At 36.9% G+C, this 19,610-nt stretch overlaps 1 protein-coding gene and 1 pseudogene across 1 annotated transcript in view; one reads left to right on the top strand and one right to left on the bottom strand.

Annotated features, from left to right (window-relative positions):
• LOC141518973 (vomeronasal type-2 receptor 26-like) overlaps positions 1-8,528 on the top strand; it is a 30,687-nt gene extending 22,159 nt beyond the window's left edge. Inside the window, exon 6 of the mRNA XM_074231396.1 lies at positions 7,580-8,528. Within this exon, the coding sequence (XP_074087497.1) occupies positions 7,580-8,487 (908 nt within the window). The 3' untranslated portion in view covers positions 8,488-8,528. The remainder of the gene's footprint in view (positions 1-7,579) is intronic.
• A 9,293-nt stretch (positions 8,529-17,821) lies between these two features.
• LOC141516648 (small ribosomal subunit protein eS4-like) lies at positions 17,822-18,593 on the bottom strand (annotated as a pseudogene).
• Positions 18,594-19,610: the final 1,017 nt, after the last annotated feature.

Consider the following 19,610-nt stretch of genomic DNA (forward strand, 5'->3'; position numbering starts at 1 on the left):
CTTTAACCCTATGACCTATTGAGGATCAAATTACACACTCAGAAGATAAGAAGATCAAAATTTCTATATACAAAGTGTCCGAGAAAAATTGGAATCTGTCTCATGCCATGAAAGAGCATGAAAATATTTTTAAAATCAAGTAAGGGATGTAGGGGAAAAATTGTGAAAAACTCTTTCATCTGATGCAGGAAAATCATGAAAATCAAGTCAGCAAAGAAGATAGAACAAAATACTAAAGAAAACAACATCATAAAAGATAGTTTGGGTCAAATGGAAAGAGTAATACAAAAGACCAATGAGCAGTATTCCTTACAAAGCAGAATTGGATAGATGAAAAAAGAGATACAAAAGCTCTCTGAAGAAAACAATTCCTTCAAATGTAGAATGGAGCTAAGGGAAGTAAATCACTTTGTGGGAAATCAACAGAATGAAAAAAATAGAAGAAAATGTAAGATATCTGATAGGAAAAACTACTGATCTGGAAACCAAATACAAGAAAGAAAATTTAAAAATTATTAGACTACCTGAAAGTCATAATCAAAAAAGACCTTTCACTTCATTTTTCAAAAAATTCTCCATGAAAATTGCCTTGATTTCCAAAAAGCAGAGGGTAAAATAGGAAGTGAAAGAATCCACTAATCACCTACTGAAATAGATCCCCAAATGAAAACTGTCAGGAATACTACAATCAAATTTCAAAGCTTCCAAGTTAAGGAGAACATATTACAAGCAGTCAGACATAAATGATACAATTATCTTGAAGCTACAGTCAGATAATGCAAGATTTAGCACCTTATACGTTAAGGACTGGTAGGGCTTGAAATGCAACATGCTGGAAGGCAAAAAGACTTGGATCACATCCAAGAATCTACTATTCAGTAAAATTAAACTTACTCTTTCAGGGCGAAAGATGGATATTCCATGAATTAGTGAGCTTCCAAAATTGCCTATTGAAATGACTAGAGCTGACCAGAAAATACAATCTTCAAGCTCATGACTCAGTTGAAGCCTAGAGAGAGTGAATGGTAAAGACAAGTTATGAAGGACTTAATGATATTGAACTTCTTGAGAAAATCATACTAATTGCTCATATGAACATCTCATTTATTAGGGCAGTTAGAATGAGCCTATATAGACAAAGCACATGAGAGTTGAATCTGAAGGTATAATATATTCAAAAGATGGAGTTGATAGACATGAAAGGAATCTATTGGGAGTTAAAGAAAGAAGAGAGAGAATGGGGTAAGTTATTTCATATAAAATTGGCAAGGAAAAGCTTTTGCAATGGAGTGGAAGAGGCGAATGTGAGTAGGAGTGAGAGAGAATTTATTCTCCTTGGAAGTGGCTCAGAGAGGAAATAAGATGCACACTCCTTTGGAAATAGAAATGTATCTTACCCAAGAAGAAAATAGAGGAGGAAAGAGATGATAGAAAAGTGACAAAGGGCTTGGAGGGGGTAGTGGTTCACTGTTAGAAATAGGGAAGGTCTAAGGAGTAGATAGTTAGATACATCACACTTTTGGGGTTGGAAAGAGTAAAAGAAGGGAGAAAAGAGAGTAAGTGTGGGTATGGAGAAATAGAATGGAGGAGAACAAAGTTAGCAATACCAACTGTGGGAAGAAATTTTGAATCAATTTCTCTGATGGCCTTAGGTCAAATGATATTTTCTATTCCCCCCAAAATGTAAAAAATCTGACATCTCCCACATTCCCGATCTCTCTGCAATTGGGGTCCAGTGTCAAAGCTGAGAGGTGTCATCCAGATTTCTTAGATAATTGGCATGCTAAATGTGAACTTATTGTTTTAGGGTCTTGTCTTCATCTGTTTGGTGACTTGCATTTTCCACTTCAATATCACCTTCCTTTCGTCTCTTGGAAGCTTTCAGTTTTTAGGATGATTTCTATTAATATTATTGTCAATCCAGGAGCATAGACTATTTTTCCAGTCATTTAAGTCAACATTTAATTTTTTAAAGAGTTTTTCACAACAGAATCAATAGGATTTTGAATAGTTCCAAGCATACTGTGATATTTTATGCACTTAGCAGTTATTTTAAATGAATTTCCATTTATCTTATAACCTCTTAGATTTCTGATTATGATTTTATCAATTTTATGATTTAATAAGATTGCAGATTCCTAGGTAAGTAAAATATTGTGTCAATAATAATAGTGAAAATCTTCTCAGTTCTTTTACTTTCTTTACATTTTAATGTTCTTACCATCATTCTGGCAGTATACCAATCATGAGGAGGAGATTTGTCATTTTAAATTAATTTTAATAGTTATTGGGAATGATTGTAGTATTGTAGTGAATGCCTTACATTAACTGTTTGTTACTTAAATATATAATATTATATTATAAAAGTCCCATTTAACATTTATTTGTGAAGTATTTTCATAATAAACATTCTATTTTGATAAAGTTGTTTCTGAACGTTTTGAGATTTTTGATTTATTGATGTTTTCAACTTAATGTGAATTATTTTATGATCAACAATATATGCATGTATAATATAAATTGATCTTGGAGACGATCAATTCTATCTTAGATAAATCACGTTAGAATATCTGACTAAAAATTCGTCAAATTTTTGAATATTTAGCATGATATTAAATGATATTGCCTATGTTTTATGCTTCTTTAGTAAAGAAATTATGTTTCATTTGCCTCATAAAAATGCATTTGTAACTGCTGGCAAGGAAGGGAGGTATCTAGAAAAAGAAGGGCATGCCATATGTACCATTTTAAGCTTCCTATGAAGGAGAAAGCAAACAAATTTCTGGGAAATTGTCTAAGTAGTACGAACTGGTTCATCAAAATCTTGCATGTCCCAAACTAAGCTTGTAGTTTCAACAAGGACTATTGTGGGGCATTTCCTGCTGCCCTGGGTCCCAACACATGAAGTATATAGGTTGGCTTCTGAGTCCCTCAGTTCATTCCCTTTGGAATTCTAAAATTGTTGTGATTTCTATTTATTCCTGCAATGGACTTCCCATGGACACATTGGCTGTTTTCTCATGCTGCCACGTGGTGGAGTCACCCAATATGTTCCTTCTCCTTACAAGCTTTTTTTCAGGAGTAGTAAGTAAATCAACTACCCTTCCCAGACAGTGATAAAAATCAGTTACTCTATATAATCCTAACATAATACTAATAATTCTGTACCTTCCCAGACCAAAAAAGTCAACCCTGATGAAAACTACTTTTCCTATATTTTCTTCCTTTGTTGAAATGCAAGATTCTTGAGTACAGCCTTTGTCTTTTTTTATTCCTTTCTAAATTCTTGATAATAGTATTGTGGTATTGGTTCTAATTGATGTTGCAGTAGTAGTCCCTTCCTTGAGTGATTCCTTTACAATTATTACAATATTTACATCTGATATTGAATCATTTTAGAGATTTAGTTGATCTTCTCATAGTCTCCATGAGAAGAGAATTATCCCAATGGCATCTGATTAAGTGTTATTTATTAAATAACTCAGAGAAACATTTTTCCTACTACATTTAACTAGTAATTTCTTATGTTTCAGTTTTTGGTCCAATGTATTAAACATAAATATAATTAAAAATAAAAATTTTGAAATTTATTAATAGTCAAACAAATAATAAAAGGAACCTGCTCCTATGAAAAAAATCTAATCATCCCTGAAGTTGAAGTTATGCATAAATACTCAATAACATTATAACACTAAAGAGCTGCAAATATGAAGAAAGGTTTGAAATCCCCAGTAACTCTTTTGTGAAACTTAGAAAATCATTGTGATTTGTGAACAAAATATTTTTTGAATTAAAAAACTGTCAATATATAATGGAACATACAATATTTGACAATTGTTTGAATTCTATAAACTGAAATATGTACCATAAAACTACAAGAATTTTTAGTACTGAGGTTACATTAAAAGAGAAACATGAAATAGTTCTTCATATAAGTATTATTAATTCAAGGAAAAGAATAGAATTATGATTGTCAGTGTGTCACGTCTCTTTTAAATAAAGAAATTGGGAACGGAGCCAAGATGTCGGCTTAAAAGCAGCATTTCCCAGGAACTTCTTTCCCCCAAAACTCGAAAAGCCAGCAAATGATGACTCTAGCCAAAATTTAGATGGGCAAAACCCACAGAAAGATTGAGTGATACATTTTCTCAGTAAAAGTTAACTTACAGGTTCTGCGGGAAAGGTGTGTTTCACCAGGACCTGGGTTGGAAAAAAAGCCACAGCTGCAGTGCAGCCCAGCCCAGCCCAGCCCAGGCCAGCCCAGAGATCACAGGCAACAGCATGAAGGGGAAGTGAGAGAACCCTGCTACACCAGAATGAGTGTGGAGTAAGGAGTACCCGCAGTAGAAAAAGCAACGAGAATGTAGAAAAAGCAGTCGGCACCCCAAGAGATGGTAAGGGGATCAGGGAAGTCTGCAGAAATTTCTCTGCTCCCCCTCGGGATAGGACTCTGCTGTTTGCCTTCACTCTGATCCAGGTTGTAGTTTGGGCTTCCACAGTAAGTTGCCAAGCAAGACAACCCCTTACAGCTCCAGGACAGAGGGAAGTAAGGTAGTGATCTACATATCAAAGCACAGGCAACAGAGCATAAGACCTTGCAAGAATAAAGGTCCCAGTGAGCTGTTCCTCCCAATGAGGAAAAAACCCAAAGCCCTCAAAGTGCTGTCTTGGGCTGAGGAAATAAATAAACAACAGAAAAAGAAGAATCCAAATCTAGAGAATTACTTTAGTCCCTTGGAAGATCAAAACACATACTCAGATGATGACCCAATTGAAGCTTCCATATCTAAAACCTCCAAGAGAAATAGAAAATGGTCTCAGCCTATGAATGAGCTCAAAAGCAGACTTTGAAAAGCAATTAAGTTAGGTAGAAGTCAAATTGGGAGGCGAAATGAGAGCAATTCAGATGGATCATGAAAACCAAGTCAACAGCTTGGTAATACAAAAAAAAATCCTGAAGGAAAGAATAAATTAAAAGTCAGTTTCGACCAAATGGAAAAACAAGCAAAACTAAAGGCAAATGAGAAGAATTCCTTAAAAAGCAGAATTGGCCACATGGAAAAGGAGATAAAAAAACTCTCTGAAGAAAATAACTCCTTCAAATGCAGAATGCAAGCAAAAGAAGCTGATGACTTTGTAAGAAATCGGGAAGAAATAAAACTCTTACAAAAGAGCTAAAAATTAGAATAAAATGTGAAATATCTACTGGAAAAGCAATCGAACTCAAAAACAGATTGAGAAGAAATAATTTAAAAATTATTGGACTACCTGAAAGTCATGACCAGGAAAAGAGCCTAGATTTCATTTTTCAAAAAATAATACAGGGCTGGCTCGGTGGCACAGTAGATAGAGCACTGGTCCTGGAGTCAGGAATACCTGAGTTCAAATCTGGCCTCAGACACTTAATAATTACCTAGCTGTGTGGCCTTGGGCAAGCCACTTGACCCCCATTGCCTTGTAAAAAACCCTAATCAAATAGAAAAAAAAGAAATAATACAGTAAAATTGCTCTAAGATCGTAGAAGGAGAGGAATAAATAGAAATTGGGGAAATTTACCAGTCACCTCCTGAAAGAGAGCCCAAAAGAAAAACTTCCAAGAATATTGTAGCCAAATTCCAAAGCTCCCAAGTCAAAGAGAAAATACTAAATGCTGCCAGAAACAAACATTTCAACTACCATGGTTCCATAGTCAGGATTACACAGGATCTGGCAGCATCTACATTAAGGGCTCATAGGAATTGGAAAATGATATTCCAGAAGGCAAAAGATCTTGGCTTACAACTGAGTATCAACTACCCAACAAAACTGAACATGGTCTTTCAGGGAAAAAAGGTGGACTTTCAATGAAACAGGGGGCTTTCAAGCTTTCCTATTGAAACAACTAGAGCTGAACAGAAAGTTTGATCTCCAAGTTCAGGAATCTGGTGAACCATAGAGGGAGCACATGAGAAGGACCAACTATGAGGAACTTAATGATATTGAACTGTTTGTATTCCTGCATTGGAAGAAGATAGTTAACTCATATGAACTTTCACATTTATAAGAGCTGTTAGAAGAGGCATATATAGACAGGACAAAGCAAGGAGAAGAATCTAATGGTTTACTACAGTGAAAAAGAAGGAGTCAATGGGCAATAAGGAAAAGTACTGGGAGGAAGGGAAAGGAGATGAAGAAGAAGGTAATAAATTTCACATAAGGGTCAAGAAAAAGTTATTTCAATGGAGTGGAATGGGGCAAGGTGAGGGGGATGGAGTCAGCCTTCATTCTCATGACAAATGGCTCAAAGAGGAAATAACATACACACTTAATAAGGTGAGTAAATCTATCTTACCCTAGAGAGAAATGAGAAGAAAGGGCTGGGATAAGGGGAAATTGTGGGAGGGGAATAGGTGATAGAAGAGAGAAAAGATGGATGAAGAGGGTTTTCAGATCCAACACATTTTTTGGACAAGGCCAGGATGAAAGGCAAGAGAGAATAGAATAAATGAGTGGGGAAGAATGGAGTGGAGGTACAGCTAGTAATAGCAAGTATGGGAAAAATATTGAAGCAGCTTTTCTGGTGGCCTAATGATAAAGAAGGCAAATCACCCCAGGGTCAGAGATATTAGAATCTGAGCCCAAACTAAAGTACATTTTTTTCTCTATCTATTCTTGAGGTTTCTCATCTTTCCTTTTTTAAGGGGGGGTTATGTTTACACTTAGAACACATTTAATTTCCATCAATGCATAACATGGAAACAATGTAAAGACTAACAGACTGCCTTCTAGGAGGGGGGAAGGAAGGCAAGGTGGTGGAGAAAATTGTAAAATTCAAAACTTTACAAAAATGATAGGTAGATAGTACTATTGTATATTATTGGAAAAAAATAAAATGTTAAATTACTGAAAAATAAATACTCAGTGGGTTCTCAACTTCTAAGATCTCAGTCTCTGAATAACAAACTTGATGCTGACACCTGATTAGTTTAATCCCATCATAGCTTAGAAATTAGGAGTGCAAGAGACCCACTAGCCTGACTTTACCTCAGTTGTTTGGTCTGCAGGCATGCATAACCACACCAGGTAAATTAGCATTATTAGTATTAGAATTACAATTATTTCAAGGTAAATTTAAAGATCTGTATTCCACAGTTACCACAAGTGGTATTACTACACACAATACTTCATTCATCTGTCAAAGTAATCTCCCTAAACTGAAGGACTGACAATGTAGCCAACAGCCCCTCCATCCAATAAACTCCAAGAAAAATTTTTTTTCTAAAATGTGTCACCCAAGTGATCATTGTAAGAGACTTAATATTGGAAAGGCTTAGAGATATTTAGATTTTTATTTGTCAAATATTTGAAAGGGAATAAATATGCTTTCCAAATTATTGTATTCAAACGTGAAGATATGCAGATACTGAAATATGTGTTTATCTTTTACATCCTCTAAAATTCTTGTCCTTGTGACACAGAACATTGAACAGAAAATGAGTCTGAGCTCAATGTGGAATGTCTAACAGTGTGCCTTACTGAAGGAGGAAAGCTGATCAACATGGGATTTACTGAGATTTTTTTGTTTTACTTTTGGTTGCAGATGCAGAGCAGTGTCTGCAGTGCCCTGAACATCAGTACCCAAGTAAGGACAAGGATAGATGCCTTGACAAGACTGTGACCTTTCTGGCCTATGAAGAACCTCTGGGCATGACTCTGGCCTGGGCAGCTCTCTGCTTCTCTCTGCTCACTGCTCTGCTCCTGGGAGTCTTTGTGAAGCACAGGGACACCCCCATAGTCAAAGCCAATAACCGTAGCCTCAGCTACATTCTGCTCATCTCCCTCATCCTCTGCTTCCTCTGCTCCTTGCTCTTCATTGGCCATCCCAACTCTGCCACTTGTCTCCTGAGACAAACCACATTTGCAGTTGTTTTTACAGTGGCCATTGCCTCCATTTTAGCTAAAACTATCACGGTGGTTCTGGCTTTTAGGGCCACACAGCCAGGGAGCACGCTCCAGAGGTGGCTGAGCCCCAAAGCATCTTATTCTCTCATTGCTATATGTTCTCTAATTCAAATATGTCTTTGTGTCATCTGGCTTGGGACATATCCCCCATTCCCTGAAATGGACAATCACTCTGAGTCTGGCTTCATCATCATTCAGTGTAATGAGGGCTCCATCCTTGCCTTCTACTGTGTGTTGGGCTACATGGCCTTGCTGGCTTTAGGGAGCTTCACCCTAGCTTTCTTGGCCAGGAACCTGCCAGATACTTTCAACGAAGCCAAGTTCCTCACATTCAGCATGCTTGTATTCTGTAGTGTCTGGATCTCCTTTCTGCCCACATATCAGAGCACCAAGGGCAAGGCCATGGTGGCCGTGGAGATCTTCTCCATCTTGGCCTCCAGTGCTGGGATTCTCGCCTTCATCTTTGCTCCCAAGTGCTATGTGATCCTTCTGAGGCCAGATAGGAATACCCTGGAGATGCTTAAAAAGAAAGCTTATATTTCCTGAAAAGTCAATTCTTTTCTAAATCTACATGATCAAAAATTCTTCCATGGCATTGAAATAAATATCATTTATGTCAGATATACTGTACCTTTCTCTGTCAAAAAGTTATGCTCATATCAAAAAAAAAAAAACACACTCCCCCAATGACCATAGTAATATCAGAGTTCTCAGAATCTCCTTACATTCCTTCACTTGAGACTCTTACTGTCAATTAGGTTGAGGTGAGAGCACCTTGATTCTCCACTCTAAAACTCTACCCAACTTAATTTTATCACAGCTAGTAACTCTCCTGTGTGCTTGCATAGGGATTTAGGGCATCCAGAGTGAGATGGGGTTTCCTGTTCATACTGCTGAGGCAGTTGCTTTCTTGTGAGGAGGGCTCACTTCCCATATAAGCCCTCGGTTTTTGACCTCTTGAAAATATAGAAAAGTTCAAGCATAAAATGTAGTTTAATTTTTTTCTCAGTTTTCTTGTCAGATATCTAGGTACTAAGATTTTGGTGCACCACAGCTGGGGCTAGTGATCCTGTTATCTTCATTAAAGACACCTGTTCCCTCCTCTTATGAGGTTTGATTCATTTTAGATCTTGACATGATGAATAAGGCAGCATATGAGCACAGTAGTCACTTAATAAATACAGAATAACTAACTGTTGGGCCCTAAGGACAAAGTTCCAGAGGTTTAAGAAGTAATAATTTAGCAAAGGAAAGAGAGTAGAGCAAAAAGATTGAGATAATAACGAGAATTAAACAGGTTGTACTGAATCCTATTCTCTACCCTTTCAAAAGGTGAAGTCTCATTAATTATTGGGTTTATTTGCATAAATGATTCTCTGAAAGATAACCAGTATTATAATGATAGTATATGAAACAATTCATTATTTTATTAATTTGTCATTTGATAATTTTGATAGTGGAGTTTAGGTTTCTTAAAGATAAAAGCCTTGAAAGTTCCATCCAATAAAAGAACCATTCACTGGTAATATTTCCCTGGTACTTGTGGACATTGTAAAGCTTATATTATTGAGGTTTTAGATATATTTTAATAGTATGTTTATAATTATAGAACTCTAATATGGAGTGAATTCATCAAAGTGCTCCTAAAACCTATCAGATATTTTAAGCAATCATAAACATTTTGTCCTTTTCTGCTGCAAACACCCTTCAGGCAGATGAGGTTTAAAACTTTAGATTAGGTAAAACTTTGGACTCAGTGGAGGATTCTGAAATCATTTTCTCTTCTGGTACCTAAGAACATCATCTTTAATATCTTCCCCCAGTTTGTAGTATAAAGAAATTTTTCATTAGGTATGAGTACAAGAAGAAATATTGCCTCCCTGATTTGATTACAATACCAGATTATGAACTAGGTCCATTCAGTGAGAATAAATAAAACATAAATCTACTGACAAACTTGTTAATAAGAAATATGGATGATTATTTCAGTAATCAGAAAAAGAAAATTAAACAATTATGGTATTGCTACAGAATTCAAGGAAGGATGAAATTTAGTCTTCCTTGAGAACTTTACTTTTCTGATTTCACAAATAAAGAAAAGAAGACACGTATAACTAGTGGCTCAAAATTTCCAGATGTTGCCTCAGTCAGAGCACAATGTCATGTGACCAAAGTAGATTGGGTAAATGGTAGTGTTAAGGCCCATAAGTCCTCAGAGTGGAATGAGATTTATACTTTTCTGGCCTCGATGATATTAAGTTTAGTGAATAAATGTACACACTATGTTGGGGGCGGGGGGAAGAGGCTTGGTGGTCACTTAGCGGGGGAAACATAATCCCCTTATAAAGGAATGTTACAGAACTCGGCCCCTCATTGTTTAAGAGTTCATGGGAGGGAGGACAGAAGGGATAAAATAATCCCATTATAAAGGAATGTTACAGAACTCGGCCCCTCATTGTTTAAGAGTTCATGGGAGGGAGGACAGGGGGGATAAAAGTGTCTGCTGAGAGGTGGGGAAGGAGCGGGAATGTGATCACAGAAGAATAAAGACTCATGACCCACCTCAGGCGCTCTGTCTGGTTCTTCCCCCATCAAAGAGTGGGGGCCGGAGGTACCCCGAAGACTCACCACGCGTTGGACTGGTGAGTAAGAGGACGGACTAGCATTAAGAAGCCGGCGTTGTAAATAAAAACCCGGCAAGTGGTGCCGAAACCCGGGACCTGATTTTGCTAGGGAACGTCTGAATCCGCTGGTCGGATTCTCCAGACAGCCTCGGTCGTTTCTGACCGGGAGGAAGGAGAGGGCGTTTACTCTCAGATATTGCCTGAGGGACATATCCCTATTGTGTTGACTATGCTTTCTTTCTCTCCCCTTTCTCCTTCTGCTCTAATCACGCTCCTTGCCGTGCTGGCCTGTCTGATTGTGCCCTGCTTCCTCCTTCTCTTTTGCCGAACGGGAACTTTCCAGTTCTGCCACCTGTTAGGATTGCAGCCTCGGCTAGTAGACAGCATGGGGGCCGGAATAGTATTCCCGCCTTTGAGCCGGAGGAAAAAGAGGCCGTTGCAGTGCAGCTTTATAAACTCTGTGCTAAGCATGGCTGTAAATTACCTATCAAGACGTGCCGTGCTTTTGTTGAGAATATCTGGAACATCTGCCCTTGGGTGCAACATAGTGGGATCCAACCAGATAAATGGAAGGTGGTAGGGCAGCAGATGGCCTCCTATGATGACACCTGCCCGGGAAAACTGACCCCCAAGGATTTTACAGTGTATAAGATAGTGGAGGCAGCCCTGCATCCCCAGAAGGTGACTTTGGCACGAACAATCAGCACTCAGGTGGGTAGCTCCTTGGCGGGATCGGATTCAGAGGGCTCAGAGGAAGAGGGAAGGCCACTCCCTCCCCTGTATCCGTGGGAGGAACTTAGAAGAAACAATGGGGGAAAAAGGGGCCCCCAGGGAGAAGAAAATTAAACAATTATGGTATTGCTACAGAATTCAAGGAAGGATGAAAGAAAAGAAGACACGTATAACTAGTGGCTCAAAATTTCCAGATGTTGCCTCAGTCAGAGCACAATGTCATGTGACCAAAGTAGATTGGGTAAATGGTAGTGTTAAGGCCCATAAGTCCTCAGAGTGGAATGAGATTTATACTTTTCTGGCCTCGATGATATTAAGTTTAGTGAATAAATGTACACACTATAGTATAGGTAACTGAATATTAGGAATCAAAATAGAGCTCTCAATATATTTCAGTTGACAAGTCTCATTTTTATAATCTATTACCTCATTAGTGAAATCATGTGATCAGGACGAGAGTTGTAGTTTTGAGAAGGATAAGTAACAGGATGTCATAACATACCCATCATAGTGTATTTGGAATTCACTCAAACCCTTTACTCAGAATGTTACTGTCACTAGGCTAACATCAAGGTTAAATAATTTATCTGCAATAAACATTCATCATCCCCAGGATCACAAACTATAATTACCATTTTAGTTATTTTTTATTTTAATGTTCTTCCATTTTTTCTGTCACAATGCGAAGATACATTTCAACATACATCTTTTGCTAAGATTTTGAGTTTGACGTTTTTCTACCTGTTTCCCTTTGTTTTACCTTTCCCATGACAGCAAATTATCTGATATTGGTTATGCAGGTATCGTGCTGAGCATATTTGACATATTGGTTATCACTACTCCGGGGAAGCCAGATGGCACAATGGGGAGAGCGCAGGTTTTTGAATTCAGGAGGACCTGAATTCAAATGTGGCCTCAGACACTGAGAAGCTTTGGACAAGTCACTTAACACTGATTGCTTACATCCAATGCAGTCTCCAGTCATCATGATTCTTATATGGCTACGAAATGAAGGTGGCTCTGAAGTAGAAAGTGAGGTTAATGACTTAGCAAAAACCCCCTTTACACCAAATCCAATTCTCATCCTTGTCATGACATCAACTCCCTAATGGCTTCTTGAAAAATGAAGGGCAAACATGATTTTTATCCCCCTTCTTAACATGTAATCCATCTTCCTCAAATTTATTAAATGCATTTAATAAATGATTACGTTTTTACTGATTTTCCCTTCTTATAGATTTTCTTGTAAATTTTCAACAGCTGTTTAATATATATATATATATATATATATACACACACATATGAAAAAAGTAATTCTAAATCATTTTGCCCTTTTTCATTACAGAACTTGAATTAGATTTGCAATCTTATAATAACCCAAGCATCCAGATTTATATAGAAATGGATTGAGGTAGTAAAAATAAGTCAAATATTCTCCACACATGTTGAGCTTTGGAAGTTCTAATGGTGAAAAGTTCTCCATTGTTCTGACTTTTTTCCAGTTGGATTGATGACTCAAGGGGTAGTTTATTGACTTTTCATCCCCAATGAACACTCTCCCTTCCTTCTCTGGCTCCCATTTTCATCCTAGCCTTACAGCTCCTAAATGAAAATCTTCTCTTCAGTGTCCTACCATATCTCATAGCCCCAATTCAAAAATATCTTTTTTTTTCTCATATTTCTTTGTGGGAAGTGGAGTGTCTTGGGTAAGAGGACACGCATTAAACAAAAGTCCCCAGACTCAATTCAATCTTTTCATTAAGGAAAAAAAATTAATTGAACCAAAATCTATCTTAAGATGCACATGTAGCAAATCTTAGTGGATGAGATAGTAAACTTAGAAGTCAGTCTCTTAAACATAATTTCTAGATATTTTACAATCCTCATTCTCTGCATGAAATCCTAAGATGCTCTGTGGAACAGAAGTACATTGCATACTTCCACAGCTTCTTGCAAGAAAATAGGAAGTGTTAAATATATTTAAGACATAAATCTTATAACAGAACCCCGCAAAGTTCTGCTTCTGTATTACTTCTTCTTTTGTTCTTGATACAAATTACCAGCAGTAGAGAAAGTTTAGCACCTTTCCAATAATCAGATTTCAGAGAGGAATGAAGAGAAATTTGGAAAGTTTAGACTAATTACCCCAAATGATTCTGTATATTGTAAGATGTTTAGGGATCTTTGACTCCATCAATCAATCACCAAATATTTTAAAATATTCAGTAAAGAGTTTGGGAAAGGAATTCAAATTGGAATGAATATTTGTGATCCTCTGGCCCAAATGTTTCTTTTTACAGAGAGAAGCAGACATCACATATACAGAAGTAAAATTTAAACACTGACTCAATAACTTCAATTATGGATTCTTTCCATTTTCAAATATCGCCTCTCCAGGGACCCTTACTTGAAAAAAATTTCATTGTGTCCAAGTTTTCTCACCCTATTTTGAGTTTTCGTACAGAAGATTCTACAGTGATTTGTCATATCTTTCTCCAGTTAATTTTACAAATGAGGAAATAGAGGAAATCTGGGTTAATTTACTTGTTTCAGCTAATTCTAGTTGCATCTAGGGTCAGATTTGAATTCAGGTCTTTTTGATGTTAGGTCTGGTACTCTGTCCACTGTGACATCTAGCTGTCCCTAACAAATTATTTTCTTCTTCTTGGTCTCATTTTATAATATTAGAATTTCGTAGGTCAATGAATGTTCCCAGGACATGCGATTCATAAAGGATGACACCAGTATGCGAAGTAGTTCCTTTTTTCTGAGAACTACACTTTCCATCCATTTCCTCTTTATAGAGCTTAGCAGAATTTCTAATTGATGGCCCTTTTTAATATTTTTGTATAGCAGATGTCTCTCTTCCGTATCCAGAAGAAATTTTTAAAAATGTGAAAACTCCTTTATGCTTCAAAATATTCCTAGTAGCCCTTTGTGTAGTGGCAAAGAATTGGAAGTTGAGGGTATATCCATCAATCGGAGAGCGGATAAACAAGTTATGCCATATGAATACTATCGAATATCATTGTTCTAGAAGAAGCCATAAATATTGGCTCAAGACAAGCATGGAATTATTTATAGGATCTGATGCTGAGTGAAGGGAGAAGAACCAAGAAAGCAATGTTCACATTAATAAAAACATTGTGCCCATCAGTTGGGCAATCTCTAACAGTTATGGAATGTGAATACTATGGAATACTATTATTGTATAAGAAACCATAAAGGGTCAGGCTCTAGAGAAGCATGAAATGATTTACAGGACCTGATGTTGAGCTAAGGCAGCAGAACAAAAGAAAACCAAGAAAACCACATTATGAGATCAATAATGTGGATGGACACAGCTCCTCTCAGCAGTCAATAGAGCTAGGACAACTCTGTTTGACTAGTTATGGACTATATTATGCCTAGACGGAAGGAGAAAAACAAAACAAAACAAAACAGAGAGGAAAAAAAACCTTCGAAGGCTGATGAACTCTATAAAAATTATCTCTTGTGAATCACTTTCCCTTAATCCTAATTCCTTATCTCCAAAGTGACTAATTTGTAAACATGTTTAACAAAATATATATGTAAAATCCTAACCTGACTCTTCCCCAGGGAGGGGAGAGCGAAGGGAGGGTGGAGGGAAATTTTTAACTTGGACAAATGCCGGTCTATATGGATTAAAATTAATAAATAAATTAAAAAAAACAGAAAATAAAATAACGGCAGTGTGAGATGAGCCCCATTGATGGAAGCAGATCCTCTCTGCAGTTCTGGGAAGTAGGACAAACTGATTAGACCTGTTATAGACAATGTTATCCCCATCCAGAGAAAGATAAACAACCAAAAAAACCCCAACAAAATAACCACCCAAATAATTCAGAACCTTATGAACACTTTATAAAAATTATCTCTTATGCATCTCTTTATCTTCATCTTAATTTCTCAAAACAATTGCAATCAAAAGGTAAAAATGTTTATCAAATATATGTATGTACGATGCTGACATAACTGTTCACTGTTGAGTGGAGGGGGTGGGGGTGGGAAGGGAGGGTAAAAGGGAATTTTGTAACTGAAGAATATACATGTGGATGAAAAAAAAATAAAATATTTAATTTAATTTAAATTTAATTAAACTAAATTTAATTAAATTTAAAGGGTAAATGAAAAGGCTAAGGAAAAAAGAAAACGAACAAAACTCATGTTAGGCGACACAATTAAATTGTATATAACCGTATAAAGGAAATTATAAATATATTATTATAATATATAATATGAATATAAATGTAATATAATATAATATATGAATTTATTATATTTTATATGTAAATACATTATTATATTATAAATATACATGTGTATTATAATTGTACTGTTATTTTATAAATAAAAAAGAATATTTCTCTCTGACACTGGCAAAAGGCTAACAGAGAATGAGAGAAAAAAAGATAAAAAACAAAGATAGAAGAGAACAATAGTACAATTTTATTAAGGCCCAGGATCTTCTTCGTTGTGAACAAAGAGAAATAACTTGAGAAGATATGATTCCTCAAGGATTTTCAGAATCCCCAGGTTATTTCTGCCTGAGCATGGAAGCAAGTGAGAAACCCAGCCCTGTAGGTCAAAATTAATAGACTTCCGTGTCTACCATGGTTGTACCCATGGTGCTCTGATATATGGCCAGAAAGTCTATCCAATTACTGCAGAATAACAGTATATTGAAGATAGAATCTTGTCTTTGCTGAAAGTGTCTGGTATGTTCCTGGTCAAGAAAACCAGTATGAAGCTCCTGAAAGCTGCAAGTTTATATAGCTTAGGTCACAATAAGAAGGTAAGGATAGAGCTCTTATTACAGTGAAAGACAAGGACACTAGGGTCAAAGTATATATCCTTCTCAAGGAATAGTGGGTATGCCCCAAGGTACTTGCCACAGAGACACATTTAGACTAAATAACAAACAAAAACTGGAGAATAAGCTACTGTGCAGTCCAGACACTTCTTGAGTCTCCTCCCTTGCTATATGACTGAAAATTAGAACCACAAACATGCTTCTAGTTAAAATGGAGGCAATGGACATTGGAAACACAACTGCAAATATGCATTTTTCAGGAGACCAGTAGTGATATCCAGAATGAAGCGCATGGTGAAGAGGAAGCAGAAGGTGAGGGAGACAATCAGAGTATATATGAGTGAATGGAGCAAAACCAAGAAAAGATTGTATACGTTACCAACAACATTGTGAGATGATCAACCATAATGGATACAGCTCCTCTCAGTAGGTTCACATGCAAAGGAGGGAAAACTAAACTATGGGATCTGAATGGCAGAGTGATGCATACTATATTCACTTTTTAATGCTTCTTTTATGTTTTCTCTGGGTAGTGTGGTTAGAGCACTGACATTGGACTCAGCAGGACTGAATTTTGAATTTGACCTCACTTATGCATTATGTAACCTTTGGGAAAACCATCCAGGGATACATCCATTCATCCTGATTCATATCTGAGCTCTGGACCAGATGGTTCTGGAGGAGAAAGTGAGGTTGGTGAATTAGTACAGCACCCTCTCGCTGAAATCCAATTCATGAGCTTGTCATGGTCTTACATCAATGACATCATGGATTTTTTTGAGAATGAAGGACTACTATTATACTTTTTAATGTTTTTTTTTTTCCTTTCTCCATAGTTGTAATTCGTCTCCTACAACACGATTCATGTGGAAATATATTGAACACAACTGAACATGTTCTATTTTTACCAGACTGTTCACTGTCATGGGGAAAGGGAGAGAAGGGAAGGTAGAAGGAAAAACCAAGAATTTATAAATTGCAAAGTGTTGAATGTTAAAAAAACACTTACTTTTGCAGGTAATTGGAAAAATAAAATAAACTTTGTATTAAAATAAAAAGAAACCTAAATAAACTGGTAATGGCAACTTTTGAAATACTTTCTAGATCCATTTATTCTTTCTGTGATGTTGGGAAAAATTCCGGAAGAGCTAAGTGACAAGGGATTATCTCCCATTGGAAAATTGATGGGAACACAGAGACCTGGGAACCCCACGATAGATTAATCAGGGTTGTGATCACAAATTATTAAGGGAAAGTCCACAGTGTGGAGTCCACTGATTTATTATGGTGAGAAAAGTGTAAATGTCACTGTAATCACTGATATAATTTCTGTACCTGAAGCATGTTTTTTTCTTTAAGTTTTATTAATATGTTTTGTTTTAACATCAGCCATTTTGCAATATTCCTCAACCCATCCTCCAATCACAGTGAGACTTCCCATGTAACAAGTTAAGCAAAACCAATAGAGGTACATCTTCCACGTCATTTTATGCAACAGTCATACACAAAGTACTCTAATTCAAGGAAAGAAGAAAAAAGCATTATGGCTTGTTCAATATTGCTTTATAAAAATGAGCTGTTTAAGATTCTTAGTTTTTTGGCGTAATTTGTGTATTTGTAGGATAATCATTTTAAAAACTGAATTTAAAAACATTGAAAACCTACAAATTCTCTCATGATTTACAATCATTTAGCCATTGCTCTGCTTAGCTGCCAATCTCTTATCTCTCTCCTCAGCAATTGTAAGATAGATACCCTTTCCTCTGGGAAGAGAGATCCAAGGCTTATTACCTTTGCCAATAACAAAAATGTTTGAAAGCCTAGTGGCAAAACTATTGCCATTGGCATCTTTTACATGAACAACATCAAAAGAGCCAAGATGTTTCTCCCTATTTGTAATCACACCAATTCGACCCAAGTTGGCTCCACCGGTCACCATACATAGGTTTCCAGTATCAAACTTAATGAAATCAGTGATTTTGCCAGCTTCTAAATCAATCTGAACTGTATCATTCACTTTGATGAGGGGATCTGTATAACGGATAGTACGGGCATCATGGGTCACCAGATGGGGAATACCCTTTGTACCCACAAAGATTTTTCTCACTGTGCATAACTTATATTTAGCCTCCTCAGCTGTGATATGATGAACAGCAAAGCGTCCCTTTGTGTCATATACCAAACGGAAATGTTCCCCTGTCTTCTCAATGCTAATGACATCTATAAAACCAGCAGGATATGTGATATCAGTGCGGACCTTGCCATCAATCTTGATGAATCGCTGCATCTCCAGTAAGGGCATACTTGAGCCTGTTTCTCAGGAAGATGATGAGGGGGAGACATTCTCTCAACTTGTGGGGACCTGTAGATGGTCTTGGAGCAAATACTCCTGTTAACTTATCCAGCATCCAGTGCTTTGGAGCTGCTATACGTTTCAGCTGTTTCTTGGGACCACGAGCCATGGCTACACTAAATCTGGGATAAAGCAGGAAGTTTATTCGACTGCTGGTAGGGTCAGGGACTACTTAATGGCTGCGTTTGGCCACGTCACTTTAACCCTCTGGGCCTCGGCGCCTTCTCCAGAAGCACGACCGGCCGGTCCCAAGGCCGTGCGGCAAGAGCCTGAAGCATGTTTAAAAATGATAAATTATTTAACTCCATGTTAACTTTGAGAAAGAAGATTGTGAATGCACTCCAACTAAATTTGTGCAGTGATAGTATGACATGCTATTATTTAAAATTTCTCTCAAACCTATGACTGCCTTTCTGACGATAAGATTTACGGTAATGAGGTTAGAGGTAGAGTGTGAAAAATGTGATTTAGCAAGCTAAATAATTTATTGAGAATTCTCTTTAGATTATAATGATTATTATTATTATTATTATTATTATAAATATTATTATTACAATTCATTCAGATGGAAATGGTTTAATGTGCCCATCTAATCACCAAGCTAAATGTCATCAAGACCAGAAAAAATTCTTTTCATTATGCATACTCGTGGGCCTAGGTCTTTTCCCCTCAACCACTTCACAGATTTATTATAGGGAGAACTTAAGTAGTAATATAGTACAAGGTCAAGGTCAATGAAACGTACTTCAATTTAGATCAGAGAGTCTTGTGGACAACTGAGAATCCAGGTATGAAGCCAACAGAAATTGAAGGTAGGGAAGGTGTTTAACCGACATAATTTTTTATCTGTGTTTTTGAAGTTCTGAAGAAGAATGCGGGTGTAGACTTCCTGAACAGGAAAGTCCCTCACTCAAAATATTTTTCACTTACCCACAAGAGACATGAAGATGCAGGACCTCTCCTTTTCCATCCACAGGGAACAACAAGAATAATAACCAAAGTGAAAAGTTTTCCATAAATAATCCCCGTTCTTTTTAGCTTTTACCTTTGTACTAAACAGAGGTCTGCTGTATTGCTTCACATTCTATTTCCCACAGAAGAGGGACTGTTTGAAACTTGAGCATCC

Source organism: Macrotis lagotis, chromosome 3 (assembly GCF_037893015.1).
Source record: "Macrotis lagotis isolate mMagLag1 chromosome 3, bilby.v1.9.chrom.fasta, whole genome shotgun sequence".
Classification (NCBI taxonomy): domain Eukaryota; kingdom Metazoa; phylum Chordata; class Mammalia; order Peramelemorphia; family Peramelidae; genus Macrotis; species Macrotis lagotis.